Source organism: Rhinolophus ferrumequinum, chromosome 17 (genome assembly GCF_004115265.2).
Source record: "Rhinolophus ferrumequinum isolate MPI-CBG mRhiFer1 chromosome 17, mRhiFer1_v1.p, whole genome shotgun sequence".
NCBI classification, from domain to species: Eukaryota; Metazoa; Chordata; class Mammalia; order Chiroptera; family Rhinolophidae; genus Rhinolophus; species Rhinolophus ferrumequinum.
Window position 1 is genome coordinate 5,056,534 of NC_046300.1, and position 27,878 is coordinate 5,084,411.

At 48.7% G+C, this 27,878-nt stretch overlaps 1 protein-coding gene across 1 annotated transcript; it reads left to right on the plus strand.

Moving 5' to 3' along the window:
- The first annotated feature begins 1,742 nt into the window (after positions 1 to 1,742).
- On the plus strand, positions 1,743 to 26,087 carry EDEM1 (ER degradation enhancing alpha-mannosidase like protein 1). The gene is made up of 12 exons (XM_033131652.1): positions 1,743 to 3,474; positions 8,680 to 8,752; positions 11,473 to 11,576; positions 12,735 to 12,906; positions 13,852 to 14,035; positions 15,917 to 16,091; positions 17,592 to 17,712; positions 18,183 to 18,353; positions 20,117 to 20,190; positions 21,310 to 21,406; positions 23,288 to 23,491; positions 24,404 to 26,087. Exons 1-12 carry the CDS (start codon positions 2,960 to 2,962, stop codon positions 24,491 to 24,493), a joined length of 1,980 nt encoding a protein of 659 aa, XP_032987543.1. The 5' UTR covers positions 1,743 to 2,959; the 3' UTR covers positions 24,494 to 26,087.
- Positions 26,088 to 27,878: the final 1,791 nt, after the last annotated feature.

Consider the following 27,878-nt stretch of genomic DNA (forward strand, 5'->3'; position numbering starts at 1 on the left):
AATAGGAGAGACTTAGTTGAATTCCACAGACTTCAAGTGTATGTGTACCTAGTACTTTGGTAGATTCCGGTCTTTCCAAGTTCACAGAGTTGAAGAGCAGTAATAAGAGGCTCTGTACGTAGCACCTTTGTAGATACACTGTATACATTAAGTAATTCTCACAGCTGGTATATGCCGGTGCCGTGAGCATATGCCGGTGCCGTAAGGGTGTTCTCATCACCCTTATTTAGCCATGAGAAAACAGGTCCAGAAAAGGAACTGCTCAACGTCAGAGGGCAGAGCTATGGGTTAGACACCTGGCACTCAGACTTCGGAATCTGGGTTCTCAGCTGTCATCTCTCTGGCACCCCCACAGGAAAGCCCTTTTACCATAGTGCATTTCAGTTTTGTTTTTGGTCAGCCCCCTGATGCTCTTGTGACATGACGTACAGAAAAACCTATCACAAACCAAACAGTTTCTTAAAGAGTTGATATTTAAGGCTGGGTTTTCTGATCAAATCCCAATCTTACCAGCCACATTTACCTTAAGGGGAGTCCTAGTGTGTTGTAAAGGGCTAGCCCAAGATACTCCATTTTCTTGTGGCTCAGTATAATTCCAGCAGGAAACATGTTTCTGAACCTGGCCCTTAAATCCTAGGCTGTGCCTTGCAGGGCGCTCAAGTCAACCACTGTTGCCTGTGCTGTGGTTGGGAAGAGCAGAAGGACCAGGCTGTCTGCTTTGGGGGCCAGCTCATTGTAGTAAACATCCCCAGAACCATAAAGTGTGGGAGACCTGGGCAGCAGCTCTTTTTCTGCCTCGAGTCAACTAGCTCTGAGAACTGGAGCCACCACCACCCCACCCCCACCCTGATTTGTTCCCTTATGGCTCTTGGAATAGACTACAAGGTTTTCTGTGAGGAGTCAACAACAACATATGTGAAAGTAGTTTGAAAACCACAAGACGTATGCAACTGGCAACGACTGTCAGTTTTGCCATGAAAAGCATCTTTCAGAATTTGAATGGTTTTCTCTGATTATGAGAAGAGATTTGTTTTTATTAGAGTTTGTCCCTAATGTGAGGACAGGAGCTGTCATCGATGTGCTCTATAGTTGATGGTGGTACGAGATCAAATTGAAAACTTAAAATTTACAATAAAATAGGAAGGACACACAACACACAACTTAATATTCCCATCCAGTTTGGAAGTTCCAGGAAGGCAGAGCTGAAAGTTCAGGATCGAGCAGAGGTTGGGCTTCCAGCGGGTGCTTAAGTGCCTTTCACAGAGACAACACCCTGGCTCAAGCTCGCTCTATATTCTTTTTTTTAGTATGAGTACTGATATATATATATCAGTATACATATATATATATGTATTTTTACTGTTTTTGGGGTGACATTGTTCAGTACAATTATATAGGTTTCAGGTGTACAATTCTATAATCTATCATCTATATATCGCATTGTGTGCTCAACCACCCAGAGTCAGTTCTCCTTCCATCACCATATATTTGACCCCCTTTACCCTCATCTACCACCTCCCTCCCCCCTTACCCTCTGGTAACCACTAAACTGTTGTCTGTGTCTGTGAGTTTTTGTTTCTTTATCTTGTTCGCTTGTTGCTTTCAGTTTTATATCCCACATATAAATGAAGTCATGGTTCTTGACTTTTTCTGTCTGACGTTTCATTTGGCATGATAATCTCAAGATTCATCCATATTGTTGCAAACGGCAATATTTCATCTTATGGCTGAGTAATATTCCATTGTATAAATGTACCACATCTTTATCCAGCTTTATATTTTTAAAGCTTGGGCAGAGATCTCTCTCTCAGGATTTCGGGAAGGAATAAGGCTCCGCCAACAAAAAGGGCTTGTGTGCGAGCTATCTTGTGTTGTCATTGAATGTTTCTTTGGGCTCCTTCTCAGGCCCCATCACAGCTACTCTGTATTACAGCAAGTCTCCTGACCCTGAGCGTGGGATGAGCGTGCCACGTGACAGTTTCATCATTCTCTGAATCACTCCCTTGGTCATTCATCCAAGCTCTGATTTGGACCTCCCAGCAGGCCTTGCTCCCCAAGCTTTTCAGGAACCTTGGTATAAACTTGTGGAGGGCAAACCTTAGCAGACATTTTCAAATGCAGAAAGCAAAAGAAAACAAAAACCCTTAAACTGTTGACTCGTTACATAAAAGCTATAGCCCTTCAGAGCTGACATTTGCAACCTTCTTAGAGGAAGTAGATACAGAGGTTACTAAAGTGAGATGCCTAGGAATGTATCCCTAGCTTAGGTCACTGCGGCCGTGCGCGGCAGAGTGGCAGTGGCAGTAGGGGACCTACCTGGTTAAATAGATCTGGTAAAAATAATTTGGCGGTGGCGGCAGCCTTGACTCCTCCCCTCTCTTTTTTTTAAATGGTTCCATTCCTCCCTCTTTACATCTTTTAACTGTCACCATCCCTAACCCACAGCTGGAGTGGCTTCCTACGGACCCAGCTCCGCCGGAGACACGCTCTACCCAGAGCCAGGCGGGTGTGGGCCACGTCTCCGTCCCGCATCCGGCGGGCACTCCCGTGCCGCGCTCCCATTGGCTAGAAGTTCCGTCGCCCGGAGCCCTAGCAGCCCGGACTCGCCACGCCAGCCCGTGGGGACTAGGGACCGCCCAGGGGCGAGGCCTCAGGCGGGGGGCGGGGCCAGGGCTCGCGGCGCCGCGGACGTCGGGGCGGCCTATGGCGCGGGAGGAGTCCACCGCGCCCATCGAGGCCGGGCCGGCCCGGGCCAATCCCGGGCGACCAGGCGGGCGAACGCGGGGCCTGGCCGGCCGGGCCAGAGAAGCTGGGGGCGGGGGACAATGGGCCAGTTCCTGGTGCGTCACCCGGGAGTTCCTTAAAGGGGCAGCGAGCGGGGCCGCGGCGCGGGCGCTGGGTGCGGTGGTCGGCGGGAGCCACCGCGCTCTAAGATAATGCCCGCGGCGCCCGCGCGAACATGCAATGGCGAGCGCTCGTCCTGGGGCTGGTGCTCCTGCGGCTCGGCCTCCACGGCGCGCTGTGGCTCATCTTCGGGCTGGGGCCCAGCATGGGCTTCTACCAGCGCTTCCCGATCAGCTTCGGCTTCCAGCGTCTGAGGATCCCCGACGACGCTGCGTCCCTCTCTCCGGGGCCCACGGGCCGGCCTGGGACGCCCGGGGGGCCGGCGGGGCCGTCGTGGTTGCAGCCGCCGGGCCCCGAGGTGGAGGAGCGGCAGCGGGCCCCGCGGCGCCCCCGGCCGGGCGTGTGCGGCCCGGCGCACTGGGGCTACGTGCTGGGTGGCCGGGGCCGCGGCCGGGACGAGTACGAGCGGCGCTACAGTGGCGCCTTCCCGCCCCAGCTGCGCGCCCAGATGCGCGACCTGGCGCGGGGCATGTTCGTCTTCGGCTACGACAACTATATGGCGCACGCCTTTCCGCAGGACGAGCTCAACCCCATCCACTGCCGCGGCCGAGGGCCTGACCGCGGGGACCCGTGAGTAGCCCTTCCGCCTTCCAGGACAAGGGGCCGCCCTCTGCCCTCCGGATGCCCCGAGGGATGCCAGGGCGTTTAGGGTCCTGGGCCAGGGCGCCCCGCCGCTTTGGGCGATCCCCTTTGAGGCCCCCCTGGGTTTGAGGTGCGTGGATGGGCCGGAGGCTGTCCTCTTTCTTGATTCTCCGGTATCTCTGAACTACAGTACAGCTGTCCAGCACAATTTCTTTTACAGATGGGGAAATAGACCCAGATCCCAAAAGGGTCAGTGGCAGTGCCAAGGGGTGGCTTGGGGCGCTTTAGACTCCCATTTCCAACCCCTTCAGATGAACTATGGTAAAATGAAATCCCTGGTAAACGCAGCTTCAAAACAAGCCCTTATCTCTCCCCACCCCCCCCCCGGGGCCTTTCTATCTAAATATTCAGGAGTTGGCGCCCGGAAAGGACTTCTCTAAAGCCACCCAGTGAGTTTGAGGCAGAGCAGGGCGACAACCTTTCTCCTTCAGCCCCGGGGCAGCTTCTTAAGTGGAAGGTAGACAGGGAGGCCGTCGGGCCCACATTGGAGTTCTGACGCTCAGGGTGAGATTCCTTGGCTGCTGAGTTGACTGTCAATGTCTGTCCTGTAAAATCCCCCACTCCGGTGGTAGGGTTGTTGGGGAAGGTGGGCCAGCCCTCCCCGACGACGAGCCTTGTTTTCGAAGGCTGAGCTTCAAGGGTCACTTCTGTTGACCTCAGAGTCCAAGAGGACAACACACCCAGCTAAGGCCCTCCTAGCCAGAGGGAAGGGTGTGCTTTATCACGGGCCCTGTCAGGCCGGATGGAGGCTGCGGAGAGTGCAGGACTTGGGCTGCTCAGTGCCTTGGGACCACACCTCGGTGCCTCTGGGTGTTTGGGGCATGGATTTCCCTTCACCTGGTGAAAGATGCAGAGGCCAATCCTTAAAGTCTAAAAAGGATGCCAAACACTAATGGGGCGTGAAGAGTTTTAAAAATGGTTGCTCTACAAATGCACGTCTTAACTTGCAGTTTGAGAGCATAGTTTTTAGGGAAGCGAGGTCACGTTCCAGGCTAACTTCAAAGGACTGGGCTTTTCTAAAATGGTAGGAAACTGATGAGTTATTTTTCTCGCTTTATTACATCAGGCTTCATACATATAAATGTAATTTCTATCTCAATTTTTTTGAGAAGAATTTTTATTAAATTTTGAAAAAAAAAAGACTGGGCCTTTCCAGATTGTCGGAATTAAAGAGTTATTTGTTTCACTTAACTATTACCAGACTTGATGTATTTTCTTTCGATCTCAATTTGTTTTAGGAGAAAAAAGTTAAAATTTGAAAAAAAAAGCCTAAAATTGCACCAGATGGTTCTTTTTAATTTATGTTTCCTGTCAGCTCCTGCCCATAGTCCTACCCATTTTTTCACATAGTTGAAATCAAAGTGTGTGTACATGTTGTGGATCTTAATATTTCCTCTCTAGTGCTCATGGGATTGCAAGAAGGGAGAGGATTGCAAGAAGGGTAAGGCCCTTCCTTATTGTGTCTCAGACTTTTCCTCAGGTTTCCTTTTCAGGTGTGGACCTGAGAAAAACAGCTTAATGACTTGTGATAGAGAACACTTTCAACTGGGTCTGTGGTGGTGTGGAGAAGGAGTTGATGACTTTTTTGTGCGTTTCTTAAGGAACCTTAAGAACCTCTGGAGAGTTGGAAGCCCTCTCCAGTGAGGCCAGGTGGCAGGTGATTCGCTTGCTGATCCCTGTGGTAGTTCCAGATGGTACAGACCTTTGTTTCAGGGTGAAGTCAGCTGACGAGTGTTTTGGTTTGATTGTAAGGTGACAGTCTGGGTAGGATGAGGGCAGGTTACCTTGAGACAGGTATGTTGCTGTTGCAAAGGTGGAGTTAGAAATATGAAGGGACAGCATTTCGGAAGGCTTGTAGTTGGTAAACCTTAGTGTCTCTGAGGAGGTGGAAGAGCCTGGGGTTTGGTGGCTTTGAGGAGACCCGCACACTGGACACCTCCAAAGAGTGGAAAGATTAATTCTTCTTACTCCCCTGCCTTTAACTTAACTCCCGCCAGACTTTAGTGTTTTCCAGGAAACGCTCAACATGGCGCTTTGTCACTCTGGCTCTGAAACAATAGGGTACATTTACATCCCCAAAATGAGTAACCTGTAATAAAAACCTTTCAGATATTTTTTAAAGTCAGATATATTCTAGTGATTGTTGTCAAATGTATTCTAAGGATTCATTTAAAAAATACAAAGTGACATAGCCATTAGAATATTATGTAAAAACAGTCCAGAAACAAAATATGGCGCTAAACGTCTCTTCTTTTTAGTCACGTTTACTTGAGGCTTGTTTGGAGGAAGGGTGAGCAGTGAACGTGAAATAAATAAAACCTGAACTCTTTAAAAATAGTAAATCCTTCTGTCCAGCTACAGATTGCTATGCAGTCAGTTCCTCTCACGTACCCAATTTGGGTTGGAGGGTCCAAATTCAAAAGTTTCTTCAAGTAAATTTGGATATTATAATTTCACAATCCTGTGAATAGTGATAGTTCGGGTCTTGGGCACGTGACCCTTCTGTGCTTTCTCCCAACATAGCGCTATTCAAACAGAAAAGCAAATCTCAAGTTAACAAACCCCCAAACTGACTCATGCCTAGGCACCCCGGTTTAAGATGGCCTCTGCATTCCTCTTCCTCTCCACATCCTGTCCTCCCTGAGTCAAGTTCAAGTCTTTTTCTGTGACGCCACTGAACTGTTTGAAGATGATTTTCCTCGATTTACTCAATCTCCCTGTGGTTGCTTTCCTTTGAGCTGCTACCCCAGCTTTTAGCATCGTTTGAGAATTGAGTGCCGCTGTACTCACCTTCCTTTCCCTTTGTCTTGTCTCCCCAGAGTATCCGTCCCTTGAACACAGGGACTGTCTTATATTACCTCCGTGCCTGCACAGCGCCAGGTAGATTTCTGAACAGCTGTGACAGGTTTAGTATATACGGGAATGTTTTGCACATATATGATTGAGTTTGTTAACTACATAATCAAAAACTTTCTGTGAAAGGCCATGGTTTTCTCTATCTTCTCTGTTTTGTGGTGATGAGAGCCTTAGAAATTCTCAGTGGGGTGAATGTCATGAAGTGGAGAGTTGAATTCTGCATCATTGTGGTTCAGCAGCTGGTTTTATGGAAAGAGGTGGACTTTCGACCTTAGCCTGGCTCGGGAAGACTGAGTTCTTGGCTGGAGGCACCTAGGTGGTATCAGATCAGGCTGGTCCTGATGGGAGACTCCCCGGAGAGCAAATCCAGTCTTACCCATCGGTGGGCCAGTGTAAATGGACTCCTGATAATTTGGGGCTATTAGGCCCAGGAGTGTTCTATGGAGTCTACTGTTTTCTTCACGCCCATTTCTGTTTTTCTTTTTTCTATTGTGGCATACTTTGAGAGCGTGTATAACAATTATTTGATAGACAAGAATTAAGTGTTTTAATGAACACTTCCGCTCTCTTTGAGTGGATTTGTCTGAGTGGAGAGAAGGAAACACTCTGGTCATTGGAAGTACCATTTGTATTACCGTGATAACTCTTACAACTGCCAATTGTTGGTGAATGCTTGGGCGGTGTATCGAGAAGTATTTTAAAACGGGGTCCATTTTGGTTATAGCCGAAAAGGAAAAGTACAGTACAACAGGGGAAGGTGTGCAGCCCTCAGAGTGAGTGATCCCTTCCACAGGCTGTGCAGGTGGAGAATGTGACAGGTCAGGGCGTAACTCAGAGTAGTTCCATGTGGTTCGCTCACCGTCTTGGTCGGACGCTAACTGAAGACAGAACCGTTTTCTGATGAGGTGGGTTGTTGGAGGCCGCTCTTCGTTTCCGAGAGGCAGAGCCATGGAGTTAAATATTTACGCCCCACAGAGCTCCTGAGTTGGCAGGGCTGCCTACTTCAACCTCCTCCTCCAGTTTCCCATCCTTCCTATGTGCTTCTTGGCTGGCACTGCCCTTGAAGTGCTTATTTTAACCCACAGCTCTCATCTTTAGAGGACTTTTTGCAATTCTGTAAATTTATTTAGAAAGAATGGACAAATAGAAAATGCAGGTGCAGTTTTTCAGCCCTGCAGGGTGCTGGCTTCAGGGCTTGGGAGAGATGAGATAGCCCTGGATCCTAGATGCTCCTTCTCTATAGCTTGTTTTAACACACGTGTCTAAGAGCTTGCTGTACATTCTTTGTCCTAGATTAAGTGGCATACAAAGCGTAAAACAAAGCAATTAGAAGGGTAATAAAATGAGGTGTTGAAGCTGTTTATGCTGCTTCCTGGAAGGCCTGTTGGACACAGCCAAGGCGCAGCAAGCACGGGAGCTGCTGCCCGCAGGCAGGGCAGTGAGACGGACCCATGAGAGTGATCAGGGAGTAGATAAAGTGGTCTGGGGCACTGACGGAAGACACCAGAATGCCGGTGACTCTGTTGCTGAAGATGAAACGGGGGCTCTGTCACGTGGGTCTTTAAACAGGGACAGAGGAGTGGCCTCACTCCCCAGAACTTGATTACGTTCACTATTTCTACCCCCAACCCTGCCCTTCCCAGATGTGTTAGTTGTCGTGTCAGTGTCAGGAAGAACTGTGGGAGTGACGAGGGGCCTCACCCTCACTGCAGTCCTGACGCTGGTTTCAGAAAAGGAAGCTGGTGTTGACGTGGGGAGGGTGGGGGGTGTGGCCGACGTTAATTTATTCCCCCAACTAAAGAAGAGATGAGTGACACTGAGACCAGAGAGGAGGAAGGCATTTGCTCAGTTTTGTGTGTGACAGCTGGAGTGTCAATTTCCGTATTCGAGTACTATGGGCAGTTCATAGGACCAGGTCTCCTTTTTGTTCCACATGATTCCAAAATCAGAGCCATTTGAAGCTGGGCAGAGAGAGCATTTGTGGTGAAGAAAGTATATGTCAGCGATGGCAGGTGGCTCCTGTTCACGGTCTCCGGACGTGCCGACGGGTCCTTTCCTCTACAGTATAAGTGTGTCTCGGCTGTTCTGTGACTCGGCTCTACTTACAGACGTTACAGAAACAGTGACCTGTGAGGTAGAGGGACCTTTGCCATGTAATAGTCCCCGAATAAAAGAGTGGCCAGCAGTCTTAGTTTCTGATGGGTGTTGAGTTTTATTGTCTTTTTCCTCTTTTAAAATAAAGTACCTTTGTTTAATTTTAACTTGTTTGTTTTTCAGTTCAAATCTGAACATCAATGATGTCCTGGGGAATTATTCCCTGACGCTGGTTGACGCATTGGACACACTTGCAGTAAGTATTCAGCCTTATTATTATACATTTTTAATTAAGGTATTTTGGAGTTGATTCCCCCTGGTTTCCCCCAGGGATGGGAATTCCAAGAAACCTGATACTCAAAATATATTCCTAGCTTTCATAACTGTTGTTTATTTTAATGACTTTAATGCTGAGAGCAAGAAAAGCATTGAAGGTGGAATGAGGGAAAATGTGATTCCCCTAAAATGTGGAGAGGAAAGTGTGATTGTTTGGGGCGGAACCCTATTTTTCTCCCAGTTTCCCACTGTTTGGTTCCCTAGAAGTATCAAAAGAGCATTCCTTTAAGGTTTACAGTTACTGTAAACTTCATAGCAGTACAAAGATTTCAGAAGGAAAAGACAAGAACTCAGGGTCGGTAGGCCCCCACGAGCATGTATGAAGCTTGGCCTGGCCCTCTGCGGAGCCCCTCTCTGTAAACCCCTTCCACCTCTGCACTGGGCTCCAATCTCCCTCTGACTCTGGGGAACAGGAGACCTTTGACCAAGTTTGCAGAAGAAGCAGGTGGAAAGCAGGTGCTGACTGTCAGGCCGGGCGGTGTGCGTGGTCTGCCTCCTGGCCCCCACTGGCGGAGCCAGCTGCCAGCATCGCGGTTTGAAATCTCTCTCCTTCATTGTCCAGCAAGCCTTTACCGTTAGAAAATTCACACTGTAGTCGAAGCCCCAATCCTGCCTTTAATAATTTACTGTTTTCTCTCTTAACTTTCCTTAGGAGAGTTTCAAGTGTCAGGAGTGAGAGTTGGGTAATGCTGGCCAGTTTGCATCACTGTGCAGTACTTGCTAGCAGTAGAATTACTAGAACTTGGGAGGAGGCTGAGAGGTCATTCTACATTCCATTGCGCCCGTGGTCTAATGGGAAATACGGGGTTTCACTCTGCCAGACGGGAGCTGCAAAGCAATTTAGTTTCCCAATATCTCCTCCTGAAGTTATTGCCACTCCACTTCCATCATCCACCATCAAAATGTGCCCAGACAAGTACGTTCGGCCCATTAGAGTTGACTTGTTCAAGATAACAGGCTGACTCAGCCTGTAAGTGTTGCTTTAAAGAAGTCCCGGGACTCCTAGGCTGGTAGGAAAGGCCCCTGTCCTCCCTGAGCACTCTCTTTGCCCTGCTGTGTCTTTCTGTTCTCCTTGCCACGCTCATTAAGTACAGGACCGTACCTCCATCATTCACCCACCATCGCACTCTCCACAGCTAGTGGTGTCTGGAACAGGAGTGCAAATGTGTGCAAAAAATTTGTTTCTGCTAATCCAGCACTTCCCAGCACAGCTTCCAAGGGCCTTATACTCCTTGAGAGTAGAATACTGCTCCCAAATGAACTTGAGGAGTTCTGCACATCTCTTGCACTCCGGGAGAGCCACAGCGCACAGCAGCATTTTACAGGCTCTGAGAAGCCCCAGGGCACAGACACCCACTTACCTCTTCTGTCCAATCCAGCTTCCCTTAAGCCTGAGGGGGTGATGTCATAGGCTGGTTATCTGTTCTGACCAACGTGAAAATTACGATGCGGGAGTGCCGGTTGCTGGCTTCCCTCCACTGGGTCTGAGGTCAGATCAGCCTCTGCAGCTGCTAACAGATCCTGGTGCTGCCCACATCTGTGAGGAAACGGACCAGCTCTGTGGTTTCCATTGTACAGCATCCGGCCTGTACTATGTTCGCACTTCAGCCCCATTTTTCAGGTGTTACTTCTGTTGAGGTTTTTCTTTTCTTTCGGGAACATCTGAAACAAGCTCTCACAGATACGCTGCAGAAACACGTGGATAATACCAGTCTCCTAGACCTGGGATGCAGCTTGCAGCATTATTGTGTCATCTTTTCAAAAGAAAGAGCTGAAAGCCAGAAAAGAGACGTCTGTACCTGCCCTGCGTGTTATGGCGACGTGACGATGGGGGGTGGGGGGGCAGGGAATGCGCCCGACCAGTAAATACTAGGAAACAAGACACTTGAAGGACGTAGTGTCGGAATGAATTTGTTTTTTCTTGGTTTGTGTGTGTCCTTATGGTGTCATTATAGTCACAGGATTGTCATAAAATTTTGAACAGCACGAAAGCATTTCAGTTCAGGTTGATCTGTAAAATTTTGTGCCAAATTTGCACTTCCTGTCGGAGAGAGCAGCGTGCTATGATATCATGTCCGTGTGCCCTACATAGGAATCGTAGTTCTAGATCACTTTTTAAAAAGGACAGAGCTGATGGTTACATTTTGTTTGTTTTGAATGTAACTGGTTTTATGCTGTGCTCCAAAAGATACTACTTCTGGTTCTCAAAGTGTTTAGACATCTGGGTAACAGGCAACAAGTCCTTTTCTAGATGTGTGGTCTTCTGGGAGTCACTGCACCCAAGCTGTCAATTTATTTCAGGAGCAGAGGGGAAATCTTATTTTTGTTCCTTCTGGATTTATTTTCACTCATTTCAGGAGTTCTGGGCACTCGAATGCTGTGCGTGAGGGACAGGGGGGTGGGACCCTGCGGGGCGCTAATCATTTTACGAGGGCTTATTTTCACCGTTTTGCCATTTAGAGATACGATTCTGGAGATAGAGGAGATGGCTTGCCATCTCTATTCTGCCATTTGTGTTTGTACTCCCACGGGAGGCAAAACCACGTGCCGACCTTTGGGTGACGTGGCCCAGCTCCTGCAGTCATGTGGCCTGTGTCTCGTTCCAAACTATTGTAATGGTTTGTGTTCCTCTTTTTAAAGATAATGGGAAATTCATCGGAGTTCCAGAAAGCAGTCAAGTTAGTGATCGACACCGTTTCATTTGACAAAGATTCTACCGTCCAAGTCTTTGAGGCCACAATAAGGTAAAATAGGACATAAATGGATGGAGGGTTTCCTTTGTGTGTAAGAAGGAAAATTCCTTAGAGTGACGGTCTGCCAGCCACAAGATCCAGGCAGAGGGTCCCCACAGACCTTATGGGTGCAGTGGCCCTTTTTCATCTTCATTCTTGAATTTATCGAAACTGGAGCGATTGACATTTCAGAGTACTTAATTACATTTTGAACTAAATAAAAAGACACACCCTTTAGTGAAGGTGTAAGATAGGTGTTCCTTTAATTCAGATTGTCACTGTTTCACTCTATTTCTGGTCTCATTTCCTTCCTTCACTGTGTCCTCGGAAAACCCCTACAAGCTTCTGAAGGAAATGGAAATTCCCATGTCTTCTACCCCCACAGAGGACCACTGCTTACCTCGGGGGTGTGTTTCCTCCTGTGTGTGTTTCGTTAATTTACCGGCTCCTATGCCAGACCCCATCTGGTATCTTGCCTTTTTAGCTTGATATATTGTGGCTATTTTCCTATTTCATTTAAACTTTTTGAAAATTGTATTACTGAATAACATTCAAGAGGTAACATTTATTTAAAATTAAAAATTATGAAAACATTCGTTCTGAAAAATGTCACAACGCACTTCAGATGGTGGGAGTGGGATATGAATTCATCGCTCTTCGGGGACATAGAGCTAAGCGGGTGGCCTCTGAGTACATCACCTTCTCCTCTTCCTCACCGCACCTCTCTACCAGAGATCGGAGAATTCCATCAGTTGCTTGGCACACATTTACTTCGAATTTGCTGTCTTGCCCTTTTCTCTTATATGGCTAAGTTTTTTTCCTCCAAGTGAGAGAAATCCAGAGTCACTTATTAACCCTAACAGGCGACACTTACCCTGAGAATGATTAGTGCAGTCCCTTCGGAAGAGCTGGCTGAGGTGACAAGCCTTAGCTGTCACGTCACATGGGCTCGTTCTCGGGAGCCGCAGAGGAACGGCTCCCTTCTTCCTTTCAGTGATATGCTTAGGAATCGATCGTTCTTATCAGGGCCGCAAGGAACTTCCAGAAACCATTAAGTCCAGTCCCTCTGCTTCTGTACAGACTTCGAGGCTGCTTCTGTCCTACTGAACTGGACTTTGTGCGTGTACAGCCAACGTGATTTTATTATGTTTGTGTTCTTCCTGTCACCAGGGTCCTGGGAAGTCTCCTTTCTGCCCACAGAATCATCACGGACTCCAAGCAGCCTTTTGGGGACATGGCCATTAAAGACTACGACAACGAGCTGCTGCACATGGCTCATGACCTGGCCGTGCGGCTCCTCCCTGCCTTCGAGAACACCAAGACAGGCATCCCCTACCCTCGGGTAGGCACATGCCTTCACCGTCCACCGTCTTCTGGAGGGAGGACTGGGGCCGATGGACAGGAGGAAAGCTGTGTCCTTCTTAGAATTTGGCCCGGAATAGGGTGTAAATGATTTTTAATTCATTTAGCATTAACTGAGCACCTACCGTGTGCCAGGCATACAGTGACATATCTAACTCAATCCTTCCCCTTAAAGAAAAAGGTGCTTCCCGTGCTTGGTATTAAGTTCTTTCACATGTGGAACGTATGTCCCTGCTACAAAACGGCGTGGGCATTTCTCCTCATTTCTGAGTTGGGTACATTTCCCCAAAGACCCTCACGTGGGTGTTGCAGGAGCTCAGTGAATGTTCTTTCGTTGCTTTATATGGATCTTCGAAATAAAGCCTGCACAGACCAGCAAATTAGCTGCTGATTTAAATGCAAGATCTGGAATAAGATTACATCCTTCTGACGTCTGATTTGTTGGGCCCAGAAGGCCTCTGGGAACTGAGTCAGCCAGGCTGCCTCAGAGATGAAAGAGTCTGTCCCTTTCTCGCTGTGTCTCCTTTGTCTTCCAGTCTGAGATTTGTTTATGCTCACTGAGCGTGGGTGAGTTCGTAGCTCACTCAAAATGTGGGAGTGATTCCACAGCTGGCCCTTGTCTCTGCTGCCAGAGTCTGGGGCTATGTAAACACGAAGAGAACCTGCTGGAAAGAGAGAACCTGCTAGTGAGAGAGTAGCCTATAATGGTGCCCCTGAGAATGGCTCATTAGTAAAACAAGGCTCTGATGTCCTCTTTATCTAGTTTGTGTCTTTGAAACTCCCCTGTTCATCTGGGGGGCAGTGAATAGTGGGAGGCGGCCAGCTGATGTGGTTCCTTAGCAAAGTGTCGTAGCTGTAACCCTGCCTTCTCGCCCTGCGAGTTCCTGAGTTTTGCCATGAATCCTTTGTGTCTTCCTGTCCCCAGGTGAATCTAAAGACAGGCGTTCCTCCCGACAGCAACAACGAGACGTGCACGGCAGGGGCTGGCTCCCTCCTGGTGGAATTTGGGGTTCTGAGCCGACTACTGGGGGATCCCACGTTTGAATGGGTGGCCAGACGAGCAGTGAAAGCCCTTTGGAACCTCCGGAGCAATGACACAGGATTATTAGGTGTGGTGGCATCTTCTCTGGCCATTGGGTCTCCATGCCTTTGGCCCCCCGTGCTTTCATCTTCTCTGGGGTGCTCCCTCTCTTCTCACCTTCTTTCTTGTACCATTGAATCTGAAAGTTGACAACTCAGAGATCGGCCCTCAGTGTCCATCCACCGTATCCCATTTCTTTCTGTGACTTTGGCTTAGAGCGAGGCTGGAAGGTTCCATAGGAAGAAGAGCGCTTCTGCTCTTTGAGGGCTCTTTCTGATTGGAATCTCTTGGCAAATTCCACCCGAAAATGACCGTTAATAAAATAACTGCTCTGAGGCAGATGCTACTGCTTCAATATCAGGTTCTAATAGTGGAATTTAGAGTCACTGGTAGAGTGGCTTTCTCCTTTTAAAATATCTGGGCACGTGGTGGCACAGTTGACCCTTGAAAAACACGGGTTTGAAGTGTCGCGGGTCTGCTCACGTGCGGGGGGTTTTTCAATAAATACACTGTAAATATATTTTCTCTTATGATTTTCTTAACGTTTTTTTCTCTAGCTTAATATTTTATAAGAATAGAGTGTATGATACATATCATATACAAAGCATGTGTTCATCGACTGTGGATGTTATCAGGGAGGGTTCCAGTGAACAGCAGGCCAGTAGTAATGTTTGGGGGAGTCAGAAGTTACCTATTTAACAACAGTAGAAATAAAAAAGTCACCAAATTGTCGCCCATCACCATTAGATGGATTTTCGACCATAGTGTGGGTCGGCGCCCTGAACCCCTGCGTTGTTCAAGGGTCAACTATGGATCGAAAGCACCGATTAAACCTATATGAGGTGGGCTCATTTTTCCCTTGAGAATGTTTGGACAAGATGTTATTTTAAAAATTAGGGAAAATTTCAAATATATAAAAGCAAGTATAATGAATAAAGAACCCCTGTGTACTCATCATCATCTTCAGCAATGGTCAGTATTTTGCTAACTCAAGATGTTATTTAAAAATGGGTTTTTACCTCCTGGAACTGTTTATCTGACACTGACAAGTATTTTCTTTTTGTCATTGGGAAGTAACTTGATTGGTTGTCCTACAGCCACATGGTGTCATTGCCAAAGCACGGCTTTTTTAAAAGTGTTTTTTGATCATTCCTTAAGTTCTTAAGTTTATTTACAAAGTACTTACATTTAACAATAGTAGAAATAAAAAAGTCACCAAATTGTCGCCCATCACCATTAGATGGTTGACCAGTGTCACTCCAAATTGTTACCTTTTAAATTTTCCAGACCCCTTCAGGCTGGCATGTGCAACTTTTATTTACTTTCAAATTATAATATAAACATTTTTATTCTGCCTTACATTGGGCAACTCGTTCAGATGTTTTCAAATTGTTATTTTGCTTTCCTAGTTATTGTCTTTAAAAATCCACGCGGTAGTCCATTAACTCTTCTGATGTTGGACGCTTGGACTATTTGTGGGTTTTGTTTTGTTTTGTTTTGTTTTCCCTTTTACAGATAATTAAATTATATAATTTATAATTATCTGATAAGCAACATAATTCCTTTTCTTAAAAACATTTTTTTTTTAGGATAAATTCCCAAGAATGGCAGTACTGAGTCAGAAAGCTGTGAAATGCATTGTCGGTCTGGAAAAGCAAAATGGCAGCCCTAGTTTTCTTTTGCATTAAGTGTTTTCCCCATTTTTGTGTCAGTGGTTAAACACTGCGTATTCAGAAAGATCTCCTGGCTGTCCGTGCTGCCGTGAGGACTGACAAAAATGTAAGGGCCATGCTTTCGTTCCTTCTCTTCCTGCCAAGGACAAAGGTGCTTACGTGCAGTGGGGCTGACGTGGGAGGCCTGCCCTCCCCCAGGATAATTGGGACCTGACGTATGTGGTTTGTTTTCACAGGCAACGTGGTGGACATCCAGACCGGCCACTGGGTGGGCAAGCAGAGCGGCTTGGGTGCTGGACTGGACTCCTTCTATGAGTATCTCTTGAAATCGTACATTCTCTTTGGAGAAAAAGAAGACCTAGAAATGTTTAATGCTGTATATCAGAGCATTCAGAACTACTTAAGAAGAGGGTACGTGTCCCTAACATCTCTTCTGTCGCCCTGGAAAGCATGTAGAGTGGATTCTGAAATGTGCATGTTTTTCTCAACATGAATTCACAGGGTCTCTTGGTCTCCGCTCTCATTTAACTGCCTCCTAGTTGTCTCTCAGTCATTTGGGGGTGAAGGGGTGTAGGAGTTATCTACTGCTGCAGAACAGATCACCCCAAAACTTAGTGCCTAAAACGACAGACACTGTCTCACACAGTTCCTGAGGGTCACGGAGCCAGGAGCAGCTGAGCTATCGGGGCCTCATAAGATGGTCCTCCAGCTGGCGGCCGGGGCTGCAGCCAGGTCGAGGCTCACGCCTGAGGCCACTGGCAGTTTTCAGTTCCACACTGGCTGTTGGCTGGAGATCTCAGTTCCTGGGCCTCTTTGTAGGCAGCTCATGGCAACTTCCCCCCAAGTGAGGGATCTGAGAGCAAAAGAAAGGGACCAAAATGGAAGCCACGTGCTTTCATCACCTAATCTCAGAATGGCAAACCACACTGTACCTGCCTCTGTTGGTCACACAGAGGAACCCTGACAGTGTGTGGGAGGGGACTCCACGGGTGTGTCTGCCAGGAGGCAGGGGTCACGGGGCCAGTCCTGGAGACTGGCTGCCACGGGAGTGACGGATCTCTGTGTTTAACTGTGGCTTTAACTGCAGATGGAGCTATAATGGAAGACAGTCACTGAGTTATTTTGGTTATTTTACTTTCCAGAAAATTGTTAGGATTAGTGTTCACACCTGATGAGAGAAAGGACAGCTGCCACATTTTTCCTTCTCTGTTTATTTAAAATAGCATTATTTGCTGCTCCTCAATTGTGCGTTCAGGATGGTGGTTACAGTGACTTCTACCCTAATGTCACCTCTCCCTTGCCAGGCCTTTCTTTCTATACTTTTGTATATTAAGTGGCCACTGCAGGTTATAGCTCCCGAGCCTCCTGCAGGCAGGAATTTCCTTGGACCCATTTCTATATTAGCTGTTGTCAGAACCACGGTGTGAGTGCTGTGTTCTTCTAAGAGGCTGTCTGGCCGGAGTGAGTCATTTTTGCATGTTAAAACCCCAAACTGAATTGAGTAGCAGCCCCCGAGCGTCCAGGCCCGGGCCGTCGGGCCTGATTAGAGAAAGCCTCCTTTTTTGTGCGGAAATAACCAGGCTTCCACACTCAGGTCAGGTTCCACGTAGGCCCATGCGTGGCCTTGGTCCTCACCCTGAAAGGGAAAGCTCTGCAAAGTACAGTGAGATGTGCTAGATGGCAGTGCTGAGGTTCGATGGATGTTCCAATGTGCTAGACTCTGCGATCGGCAGGCAGAGGCAGTCGGTCTGCAAAGGCTTGAAGAAGGACGTAGGAGGAGGAAAGTTAATGCTGACTCCATTTAAGTTAAACTGCCGGGCGGGGGGTGGGGGGGTGTCGCTGCTGGAGGGTGGAGCTGCGCCCTGCAGGGCATCTGTCTTCTCTCCTTTGACTGCTGTGCTGGGCCTTTAGTCGGGAAGCCTGCAACGAGGGAGAAGGAGACCCCCCGCTGTACGTCAACGTGAACATGTTCAGTGGGCAGCTGATGAACACGTGGATCGACTCCCTGCAGGCCTTCTTCCCCGGGCTGCAGGTACTTGGCACTCGTGTCGCTAAGGGAACGGTCTCATGGGAAGGGAGGGCTTTTGTGTTCTCTCTTCATGATCCCCGTGCGTTCTGGCTCCTTCACACTTGGGAGGTTAGTAGCACAGTATGTCTGCCTTGTTCTGTTCGTGGAGTTAGTGCCCAGGATGTGGACTGGAGCCATGGTTAATAAGCACAGAGCCTGAAGACTGACCGCGTGTCATCTTTCGATGACCCTCTCTCGGCCGTCTCTTCTTGTTCTGAGTACAATGAACCCCGTCCTGTGCTGCTCACAGCCACCTGGCATGGATGGCCCAACGGGGAGGCCATCTCTCGGTCTGAGTTCCTCCTTTTGGGTTGGTTTTGTCTCCAGCCTGGGGGGTGGGAGTGCGGGTGGGCAAAGGGTGGGCCCAGGGCCTTGTGTCACATCTTGCCACTCGGAAAAGTGTCTTAGCCTGGTGACCTGTGCCTCCTCTCTAGGTCCTGATGGGCGATGTGGAAGACGCCATCTGCCTGCATGCCTTTTACTACGCCATATGGAAACGGTACGGGGCCCTCCCCGAGAGGTACAACTGGCAGCTACAGGCCCCCGACGTGCTCTTCTACCCACTGAGGCCGGAGCTAGTGGAATCTACTTATCTCCTCTACCAGGTACTGGAGCTTGTTAAATGCTGCCTTGTATTTCAACGCTAGGAGGACCTGTAGCAGTTCGTTCTCAGAGAACATTTGCTGATTGATGTAGAACTGTGTTGTGTGGTGGTGACTCTGACAGAGTGACCGCCTGTCCATACTCCTCCTAGAGGTAGTGTCATTCGTGGTTCACGGGACAGAGAAGGTGTTTGTGGTCACGTCACGTTTCTTAACCTAACATTGTGCAAAGCTGCATTGTGTCTTACTGTAAGTCTCATTTTTCACATCCTTAGATAATCAAGATTGATTTGGTACTCAGTGTTTTCCCAGTTTATGTGACCAAAGAACTCTTTGGGCGGCGGTTCATGTACTGGAACCCCAGTCTCTATAATAAACATTCAGGCAAAAAAATTCTCTTTCTTGGTTGTAAAGGAAATAATCTGGGATTCATCTGAATGCCTCTTTTTGTTTAATCTGAAAAACACAGTATTCGTCTTTCGTGAAATGACTTTAGTGCCGGAGGGAGTGTCCCTTTAACTGTGAAGTCTTCTCCCCTCTAGTTGAAGGCAGATATTTATGCCCCGTGCCAGCCACACACACTGTGCCGCCCGGTAGACGTGTCATAGCACCTGCTGTGAGCAAGACTCAGCAAGTAGATCCGACTGTCCTGAGGTCTGCAAGGAGGGTTAGTGCTGTGCCTTAGATTTATTCCGTGGCTTTTTCATGCTGAATCCTTGTCATTTGCTCCTTGATGAAAAAGGGAGAAATCCAGTGAAACTGGTCACGGTCCTTATGCCTAAAGAGAGGCCTCAGGCGTTTCAGATAACCGCTCGGAAGAAAGAAGAGATACCCTCCAGTCTGCCTCCCTGAGCTCAGGGTAGTCAGGCCGCACACGCTGTGAGAATGACGTGTCTGGTGCTGAGTTTCCCTCGTCAAAAGCTTAGGTCTGGGCCTTTGGGTCGATACTCTCTGTGTCTGTCTCTGCTTCTGTCCTGTTTTCAGCTTCTTCCTCACGTTGACTATTTTCTTAGAATCCAGCGTAACCTTCCGCTTCACAGCGTTGCCTCCAAAGCCTCTCCTCCCTGTGCTCTCGATCCAGACACAGTCATCTTGTGGTTCTTTGCTTTCTCTGCTGCAGCATGGCCCTGGGCACCAATTAAAGATGATCCCCAACGCTCAAAGCGTTTGGGGGGTAAAGCCTCATCTTCCCAGAGAATTGTTGTTCCTAACAAAGCCATGTAAGAGCGTGTGACAGCAGAGGAAGCACCCCAAGAACTGAGCTCTTAGGGTGATTAGAAAGGAAAGTGGAGGCCTCTTTCAGGAACTTGTGAAAGTCTCCTGTTCCCATTCGTCGCCTTTCCTCACAACGCTGTAAGTGGGATGGGGGCAGGATCCTGTCTCCCTGTGTCTGAAGCTTAAGTTTCTAGAGAATTCTGAGGCAAGATAGAAACTGGATTTGTTCTCGGATATGGTGTTGTCAGCAAAGCGTTGCTTCATTCTGATCATGAAGGGATCAGGAAGGCCAAAGCAGGGTACTATTCGGCCCTGGAACAGCTCGTCTCAACCCCAGTTAACCTTGAACAGATGGTCGGTGCACTTGATGTGACCTGACAGACACCTTATCCTTTGACCCTGGCGGCCCTTCAGGGTAAAGTGAACCACCGGCCTGCACCTTCCTTTGGCCGTGAATCACCTCCTCGCGTGTGCCTGGAGTCCCAGCGATGTGTGCTGACGACGTGTCCTCCAGGCCCTCACTGGCTCACATTCTCTCGTGTTCTCTCTAGGCGACCAAGAACCCCTTCTACCTCCACGTAGGAATGGATATTCTGCAGAGTCTGGAAAAGTACACAAAAGTCAAGTTAGTTTTCTAAGTTCCTTCTTTTTTCTGTTGGCCCCTTTTGATTTGTTCTGGGGAAATGTTATCCTCTTTTGCATTTAAATTTAGAGAACAGGTCATTAATGTTAATTTTGTAGGGAAAGTGCTTCCTTTTTGTGTAATAGAACCTGCCCGGTACAATGGGAATGGCTTTTTACTTCACCGTTTTTGTCTGTAATGTTCCAGCAGACTGCGTGTGTTCTTTTTAAGTTACTTACTTCCCCTAATTATACAAATAATATGACACTAAAAAGCTTAGGGAGTATGAAAAATACAGGTGTAGAATATTATCACTGTGTCCATGTGCAGAGATGAGCACAAAAACATTTAAATCTATATGCTTATGACCTTTCTTATATATTTATATGTGTATGTGTGTGTATGTGTGTGTATGTGGGTGGGTGTGTGTATGTACACACACACACACACACATACCAGGGGTGCCAAAAAAATGTGTACAAGCAGACCCTTTGGTCAACGTTGCTCGAGCAGTAGTTTGCCATCATCAGAAGTGTCTGGACGCTGATGGGAACCACTTTGAGCACCTCCTGTAATTGCAGAAGTCAAACGTGACTTGTATTCATCTTTTGTTATCAGTGTATATTGAGTATTACAATTTTAATAGTTTTTTCCTTTCTTAAAATGTGTATACATATTTTTGGCGCCCTCTGTATACAAAACTGAATTTTATAAGCTGCTTTTTTCACTTAGCGGTATTTCCTTACAAATTACTGTTTTAGATTATCCAAATGAAAAGTCAGTTCCATACATATCAGGACAAACGATTTAAATCAGTCCTAAATTTGTTGCCAGTCATCTTCTTGGTGTCATGTTATGCTTTTGGAAAACACCCTCCAGTGCCCCCGCCTCCCGCTTTTCCCCCTACAACTAACCTGGTGATTTAGCTGCCAAATCAATTTTTAAATGAATTTGGAGTCAATGTAGGCTAAAAATGGACAGCCCTTAAACCTGATGTAATTTGTTTTTCACATGGCATTTGATAATTTGGTTGATTATTCTGTTAATAAATGGTGCGCTTCTTAAACTAACACGCAGGTGGGTAAAGGCAGAGGCAGGACTGACTGGCAAGTTGTTTTGTAGGTGTGGGTACGCCACTCTGCATCACGTCATAGACAAGTCCAAAGAGGACCGGATGGAGAGCTTCTTCCTCAGCGAGACCTGCAAGTACTTGTACCTGGTAGGTGTGTGTGACATTAACCAGGAAATGTCCAACGCCGCTTGGAGCAAGAGGCCACCCAGTCTGCCGTCTGACGTGTGCTTACTGGGCGCTGTTCTCTGCTGGGCATTGTGGCAGCTCAGGGCACAGCAGTGTCAGAACAGGACATGTGCCTTCCTCCATGGCTCCTAACCTCAGTGCGGAGGGGGCATCGTCACTAAACAAAAAGATGTCCGATTACAAATTGTGCGAAGTGTGGCAACGCTTAGTGGAGGACCTGTGTAAGTGTGGCAGTCGGGGCGGCCTCGCTCAGGAAGGGAGCGGTGTCTGTAGCTCTCACTTCTCGTGTGTGTGGTCTTGGCGAGACCCGCAGCCACCCAGCCCTTGAGCCATCCGCACACTCTCGTGTGTGGAGGAGAGTTTGGACCCCGAAGGAGCCTGAGGGATCCTCTAGTCAATGTTCATTCTGCACAGAGGGGTCAGACGACTTGCCTGGGTTCTCTGACCGTGGCAGAGCTGGCGCTTCTGACTCCTTCGCCAGTGCTCTTCCCGCTTTGCAACTCTGGCATGACACACACACACACACACACACACACACACACACACACGGTGTCCATACCCAGCTGGAACACACAGCCACCATACCCAGCATGGCTACATACAAAGGACACTTCCTCAAGGCACAGAGGGGCGGAGTTTCGTGGTGGGGACAGCACGTGGCTGAGATCTTGGGCCGAGATCAGATAACGAGCAGGTTGTGTTGTCCAGGTCAGTGGCTCCCAAGCTGGGCCAGCCGGATCTCAGCCACCCAGGCCTGTGTTAATTGCACACCCGTCAGTTGAGTCCGAGTCTTTGGAAGTGGGCTCCGGAACCTGTCATTTTGACACGTGGCTCATGCCTGTACACAAGCAGATTTTGGAAGTGCCAGTCTCATTCTTTAAGATGATGCTGTGGCTCTGGCATCACTTTCCACAGAAGGCCGCACGTCCAGCCAGATCCCGTGTGCGCAGGTCCCCTGCCCTCAGTGCAATGGTGCCAGCACGCTGACGCAGGCTGGCCAGGGCCTGCCATACATCCCATAAGGGGCAGTACTGTCAGGATGTTCACCGGCTGAGTCTGGAGGAAGTAGAGGAAACCCCTAGGGTCTGGGGAGAGCGCTCAGGGTCCAGGGCAGGAAGCCCGGGGCCTGCCCCGTTCTTCTGTTTGCTGTGTAAATATAGACATGCGCTGAATCTCGTTTTTCCTCATTTGTAAAATACCTGAGGTGACTATAAGGTTTCTTTCATCGGAGATTTCTAGGTTTCCACTCACTCAACGTTTACTGCACACCTGCCTTCTCTCCCTATCAGCCTGTCGCTTCCTAGGCTCGGTGTTGGAGGTGCTCCCACCACCCTGTCTCACCCCCACAACCCACCCCCGGCCCCTCCAACACCCACCCTTGAAGGAAAGGATGGCCTTGTGTGCCATGTGTTCAGAGCCCGGCCCATGTCCTGACACAAGAAAGAGCTGGATGGTGGCCCAGGAGCTGGGGATACTGCAAAGGATAAAACACGTGCCTATTCCCTCCAGCATTTTACAGTGTGTGAGGTGCAGATTGTTCTAGAACTCTTGGGGAACATGTGGGAACCATCCGGAGGGCTTTCACAGACGGCCCAAGTGTGGGTCTCTAGGCCTTGGGGGCGGGGCGGGGGGGGGGGGAAGTCCATGCATCTGAGTGTAAGCGAAACTGGTGATTGTGGCTTGTAGCCAAGTTGGGAACCACGGTTATTAATTGATGCCTTTCCACCGGTTTGCTTGTCACTGTAAAGCCTGAGGGCCAAGCAAATTCTCCTCCTAGAGGAGTTAGTTGCAATCATGCTATAGTTACCAGTTGTATCTTTATTTCTTTTTCTTTCCCACTAGCTCTTTGATGAGGAGAATCCAGTACACAAATCTGGAACCAGATACATGTTTACAACTGAGGGACACATTGTGTCTGTGGACGAGCACCTCCGGGAGTCCCCATGGAAGGAGTTCTTTCCTGAAGAGGAAGGGCGGGGTCCAGAGGGGAAATCTGTTCACAGGCCCAAGTCGGGGGACTTAAAAGTCATCAACTCCAGCTCCAACGTAAGTTGCTTTCTCTAGGGGTGGTTTGCATGTGGAGAGAGCGAAAACACTACCAATGACTTTGTCATCCAAAGTTCCTGACAGAAAACTGATGGCACACTCAGATTGGGTCATTTGAGAAGAGTTTCACAAAGAGCCATTCACGTAGGTGTCATAGGGTGTGGCGGAACCCCGGCAGCAGGGGCACATCGCACTCCCGCCTGAAGGGCCGGTGGGGAGAGTGGCCACAGGAGCTGGACGGAGACAGGCGTCTGGGAGAGCGGTGGCTTCCAGGCAGGAGCCCCTGCTCTGAGGTGGCTTCAGGGACCTCGCAGGAAGGGAGCCAGCAGAGGAAACACTTGACCCTCCTCCTTGCTTCTGACCTGTTGGAGGGTCTCGTTGGCTGTCCCGACCGGAAGCCAGAGGGTTCTCAAACTTGTTCTCCTTTGAAGGGGAAGAAAGTGCCTTTAATTACAAAAAGAAAAGAGGGAGGAAGAAAGATAGCACTCTCAGCATTTAGGTTTTAGCTGTGGATGAGAAAAACCATAAACTCAGAAAAACCACAATGTTTCCAAATAGCTAAAGCGTTTTCTGCATTTCTGGGTGGATTAAGGACCCACGGGACGCTGCTGGGAGACTGGCCACTCCACACTTGCGTGGACGTCTCGGCCTCCCCAGGTCCCCACTTCTCCCCCTGTGCGGTGAGGCTGTCACATCGCATCAGTCTCCTCACCTGGGGTGCGTTTGCTCCTCAGGGGCAATGTCTGGAGACAATCTCATTGGTCACAACCGGGATGCGGGGCAGGGTCGTTTAGTGGGAGAGGCCAGGGATGGCTGAGATCCCCGGATTTGGTCGTCCAGCTGTATTTCCTGGTGGTCAGCATGTGGATTTTTAATTTGAAAGTCCCGCTGCCCCTCCTTTCTTCCTTCTAGTGCAGCCGCGTTCCTGACGAGAGGAGATACTCCCTGCCCTTAAAAAGCGTCTACATGCGACAGATCGACCAGATGGTTGGCCTGATTTGACCTGCTCTCCTTGGGGGCCCCCTGTGAACCCGGACCAAACAGCTGAGCCCCAGCCACCCGCGGCCCAGTCTGAGGTGGAGCAGGGCAGAAGCCTGGCCGCCCACGAGGCCACGGGGACTTCTGTCCAGCTCCACACGCACACCTAGAAGGCTTGCATACGTTAGTGTTTCTCTTCTGTTCAATAAAATGCCCTGTTTTTCTTAAGGATATAATTTGAAGCGAGACGGTCGTAGAAGTAGCTTCTGATGACAGGCTGATGTGACCAAGCCTGGTGGATGGGGCAGCTTTGGCTGGGCCTCAAGCTTCACACTGGAGCCAGCCCCTTCGCCGTCACTCGCCGTGACCGCAGCACTGCCACCTCTTGTTAGAGGGGCGTGAATGAAATTTCTGTGCAAAGGGCGTGGGGTTCACTGGACGGCCCTATGTATTGCATCCTGTCATCCTTTCTCTCCCTATTGGATACCTGGGATCTCCCCCAAACGTCAACCCATGATTTTGGATCACATGGGGGGGAATCACCCGTTTATTCATTTTGACCCCAAGCAATCTTCAGTGTTATCAGTTATCTGCTTGTGAATAACGGTGTTATCCAAATTCTGACAGGGAGTCTCTTAAGTTGTCACATCACAGTTTAAGAGATTAACAGGTAGATCCTTTGGACGTATTTTACATTTATTTTGAACTTACCTGAGGAGCTCCCATAGTTCTAGAACCAGGTGCCTTGTAGGGAGAGAAAAATACCTAAGATTGTCTGAGCTTCCATTTGTCTCCTATTTACTAACCAAGGGTCTCAGTGCTGACCACATTTGGGTTAGAATTTTGTTTTGTTTTTGTTTCCTGTGTCTAGTGCCAACTAACTGAGTCAGGGAGAAAGAAATGATCGGATGACTTTCAGGCGTCCTTGAGCCATTTGTCAGTGTAATACAGGCTTTAGTGCCTTATGTGATTTCAGTTTGGGCCACTGGAAGTCACAGCTGCTGCTATGGTTTTAACAGGCTTGTTTTCTATTGCCACATGGTGGGAGCACACTGAAAGGTGGGTGGGATGGGTATTAGGAAGATTCTGGACATTTCATGGCCAGTTGTTGCCTTTGAACCTGATGTTTTAAACAAGCATTTATAGAAGGAAGTTATGCTAAAACACCTTCTTTCTTTTGTTATTATTTCCTTAACCAAAAAGGAAGTGTCTGTCTTTGAACTTGGGCTGAGTGTTCATGCAAAGCAGAGGTGGGTTCATACCCCTCCCCTGGCTTCTATGTAACCTCAGAGGTTGAAATGAATCTCAATAGAAAGGGTAGGAAGTGTCTTAAAAACTTGCAGCCTCACCTGTCATGTTGCTCACACACTTCAAATGAGTTCATGTTCATCTTTTTAAAAGTAGAAGTAAGCACAGTCTAAGCCATTGCATTATCAATCAAAAGGGAAACATTTTCCTTCTTGGAAATTTAGTGTTACTGTTTTTTGAAATAGATGTATAATTCAGTTCTTGGAGATTCTTAAAAAAGGGATTTTCAGTAATAAATGTGTCACCCCCATCTTTTAAGCATCTACTGTGCAAATTGTTTTAAAGAATTAAATGCTTCTGTTTTACCTTTCTTCTTCATTTCAGAAGCATTCTGTTTATCAACATTGTCTCATCTACTGAACAGAAAATTTTCTTGGGGAATAGTGTATATGTTAAATGTTTTGATTGACTCAGTTAAACCAAGATGTCTCATTTTAAATACACATGTGCACCAGGCAGAAGCGTCCCTGTACCCTTTCTCCAGGCAAATTGAGGTGGGACTATTCATGGCCCATTTGGGAGAATGGAGCCCATCAGGCAAGAAAGTGAGTCCCTCGTGCCTCCGTTTTCTCTCAGTGCCATCCTGGCGTCCCTGTGGCCCCTGTGACAGCACTGACACGTAGCACTCCAACATGGGGAGGTCCCTTCTCGCCTGGGCCTCAGCCTGCTCATGCTCTGGAATGGGGTCTGTGTGCCAGGGCCACAGAGGCGTCCCAGGGGCTAGAGGCTGGCACCGGGCGTGTTCTGTGTTAAGTCTCAGACCCTCTTGACTTCCAGGCACTGGACTTGAGCCAGCTGGTGGGTCTGAGGGCGAGCGGTCAGTGCACACCAGCCCTGCTTGTTGAGCTTCCAAACGACCCACCCAGTCTCGAGTTTCTGACTAGATGCCACAACGCTGACCAGTGCCAGTCATCAAAAGAAGGCTGTTTGAGCCAAGTTCAAAGCTTACTTGTTTTCCTTCTGGAAATTGGAATGCCAACGAGCGTGATGCATCTGGCAGGGTTTTGGCTGTTCCTTCTGTGTTGGGCGAGTTCAGGGAGGGGAGCGCAGAGGATCTGGGCACCGAGGAATCCCCCTACTCGGCCACCAGCCGCCTTCAGAATAGCTGGGCACCACCCTCACGCTCCCATGTGTGGCTGCTATCAGTCGGCTTCGGTCAACGCGATTGAAAGGGTTTGGCGGAGCCGTTGTAGGAGCCACTTCTCGTTAGGCCTGTGGAGGCCCGGTCTCCCCACAAAGTACGGGCCGTCACGGCAGCTCCGCTGCTCTAGGTGACGTGACAGAATCCCTTCCTGGAAGGCAAGGTGACCAGGGATATGTTGCTCGCCCCCGACTGTGCTGGCCTTCAGAACAGCCAGCTCGTGTTTTCACATCCTTCCTTCCATTTGTCTGAGCTTTTTTGCCAGAATGTTCTCTGTTCTGAGGTGGTCCTGGATGGAGGGGAGGGCACACGTTGCTTCTATCGGTTTCTGTGTATTTCTGCACAGTGGTATCTGCGAGTGACAAGTAGAGGACAGTCCTCGGTACCTGGCTGGACAGGTGCAGTTGTACAGTCTGAGAGCCTAAACCTGACGCCCCCGCCCCTCCCCCTCTCCCGCCGAAGCCAAACACCCTCCCAGCTCTTTTGCAGAGCTCCGTTTACTGAATGATCGCAGACTGTCATCCTTCACTTTGAATTCTGTAGGCGTGGCCTCAGACCTTCCTTTCTTCTTTCTGGGGGACTCCAGAGGTCTTTCTCTTTTGACGCTTTCCAGTCTCACACAGGCTAACGGGCAGGGCTGGCCGATGGTCCCAGCCAGAGTGGCTGAGCCGGGACTTGACAAAACAAACCTTGACCTCTCGTCTTCCACCCCAGGGACCCTACTGCCTCTCCCTGCAGGGCGGGGCTCCTGTGAAAATGAGGGGCAGGCTGGCGGTGTGTCCCCAGGATTTGCAGGGCTCAGGGTTACGTTCCCGCGTGAATCCAGTGACAATGTTCAGTACCTGTGGACCTTCCTGATTCATTACCCACCCACCCCCATCCTGAGAGGCACAGAAACTATTTTTAAAGGTATTTTGTTGTAGCTTTAAAGAGCAAAACACAAGCTGCATTTTTATTTAT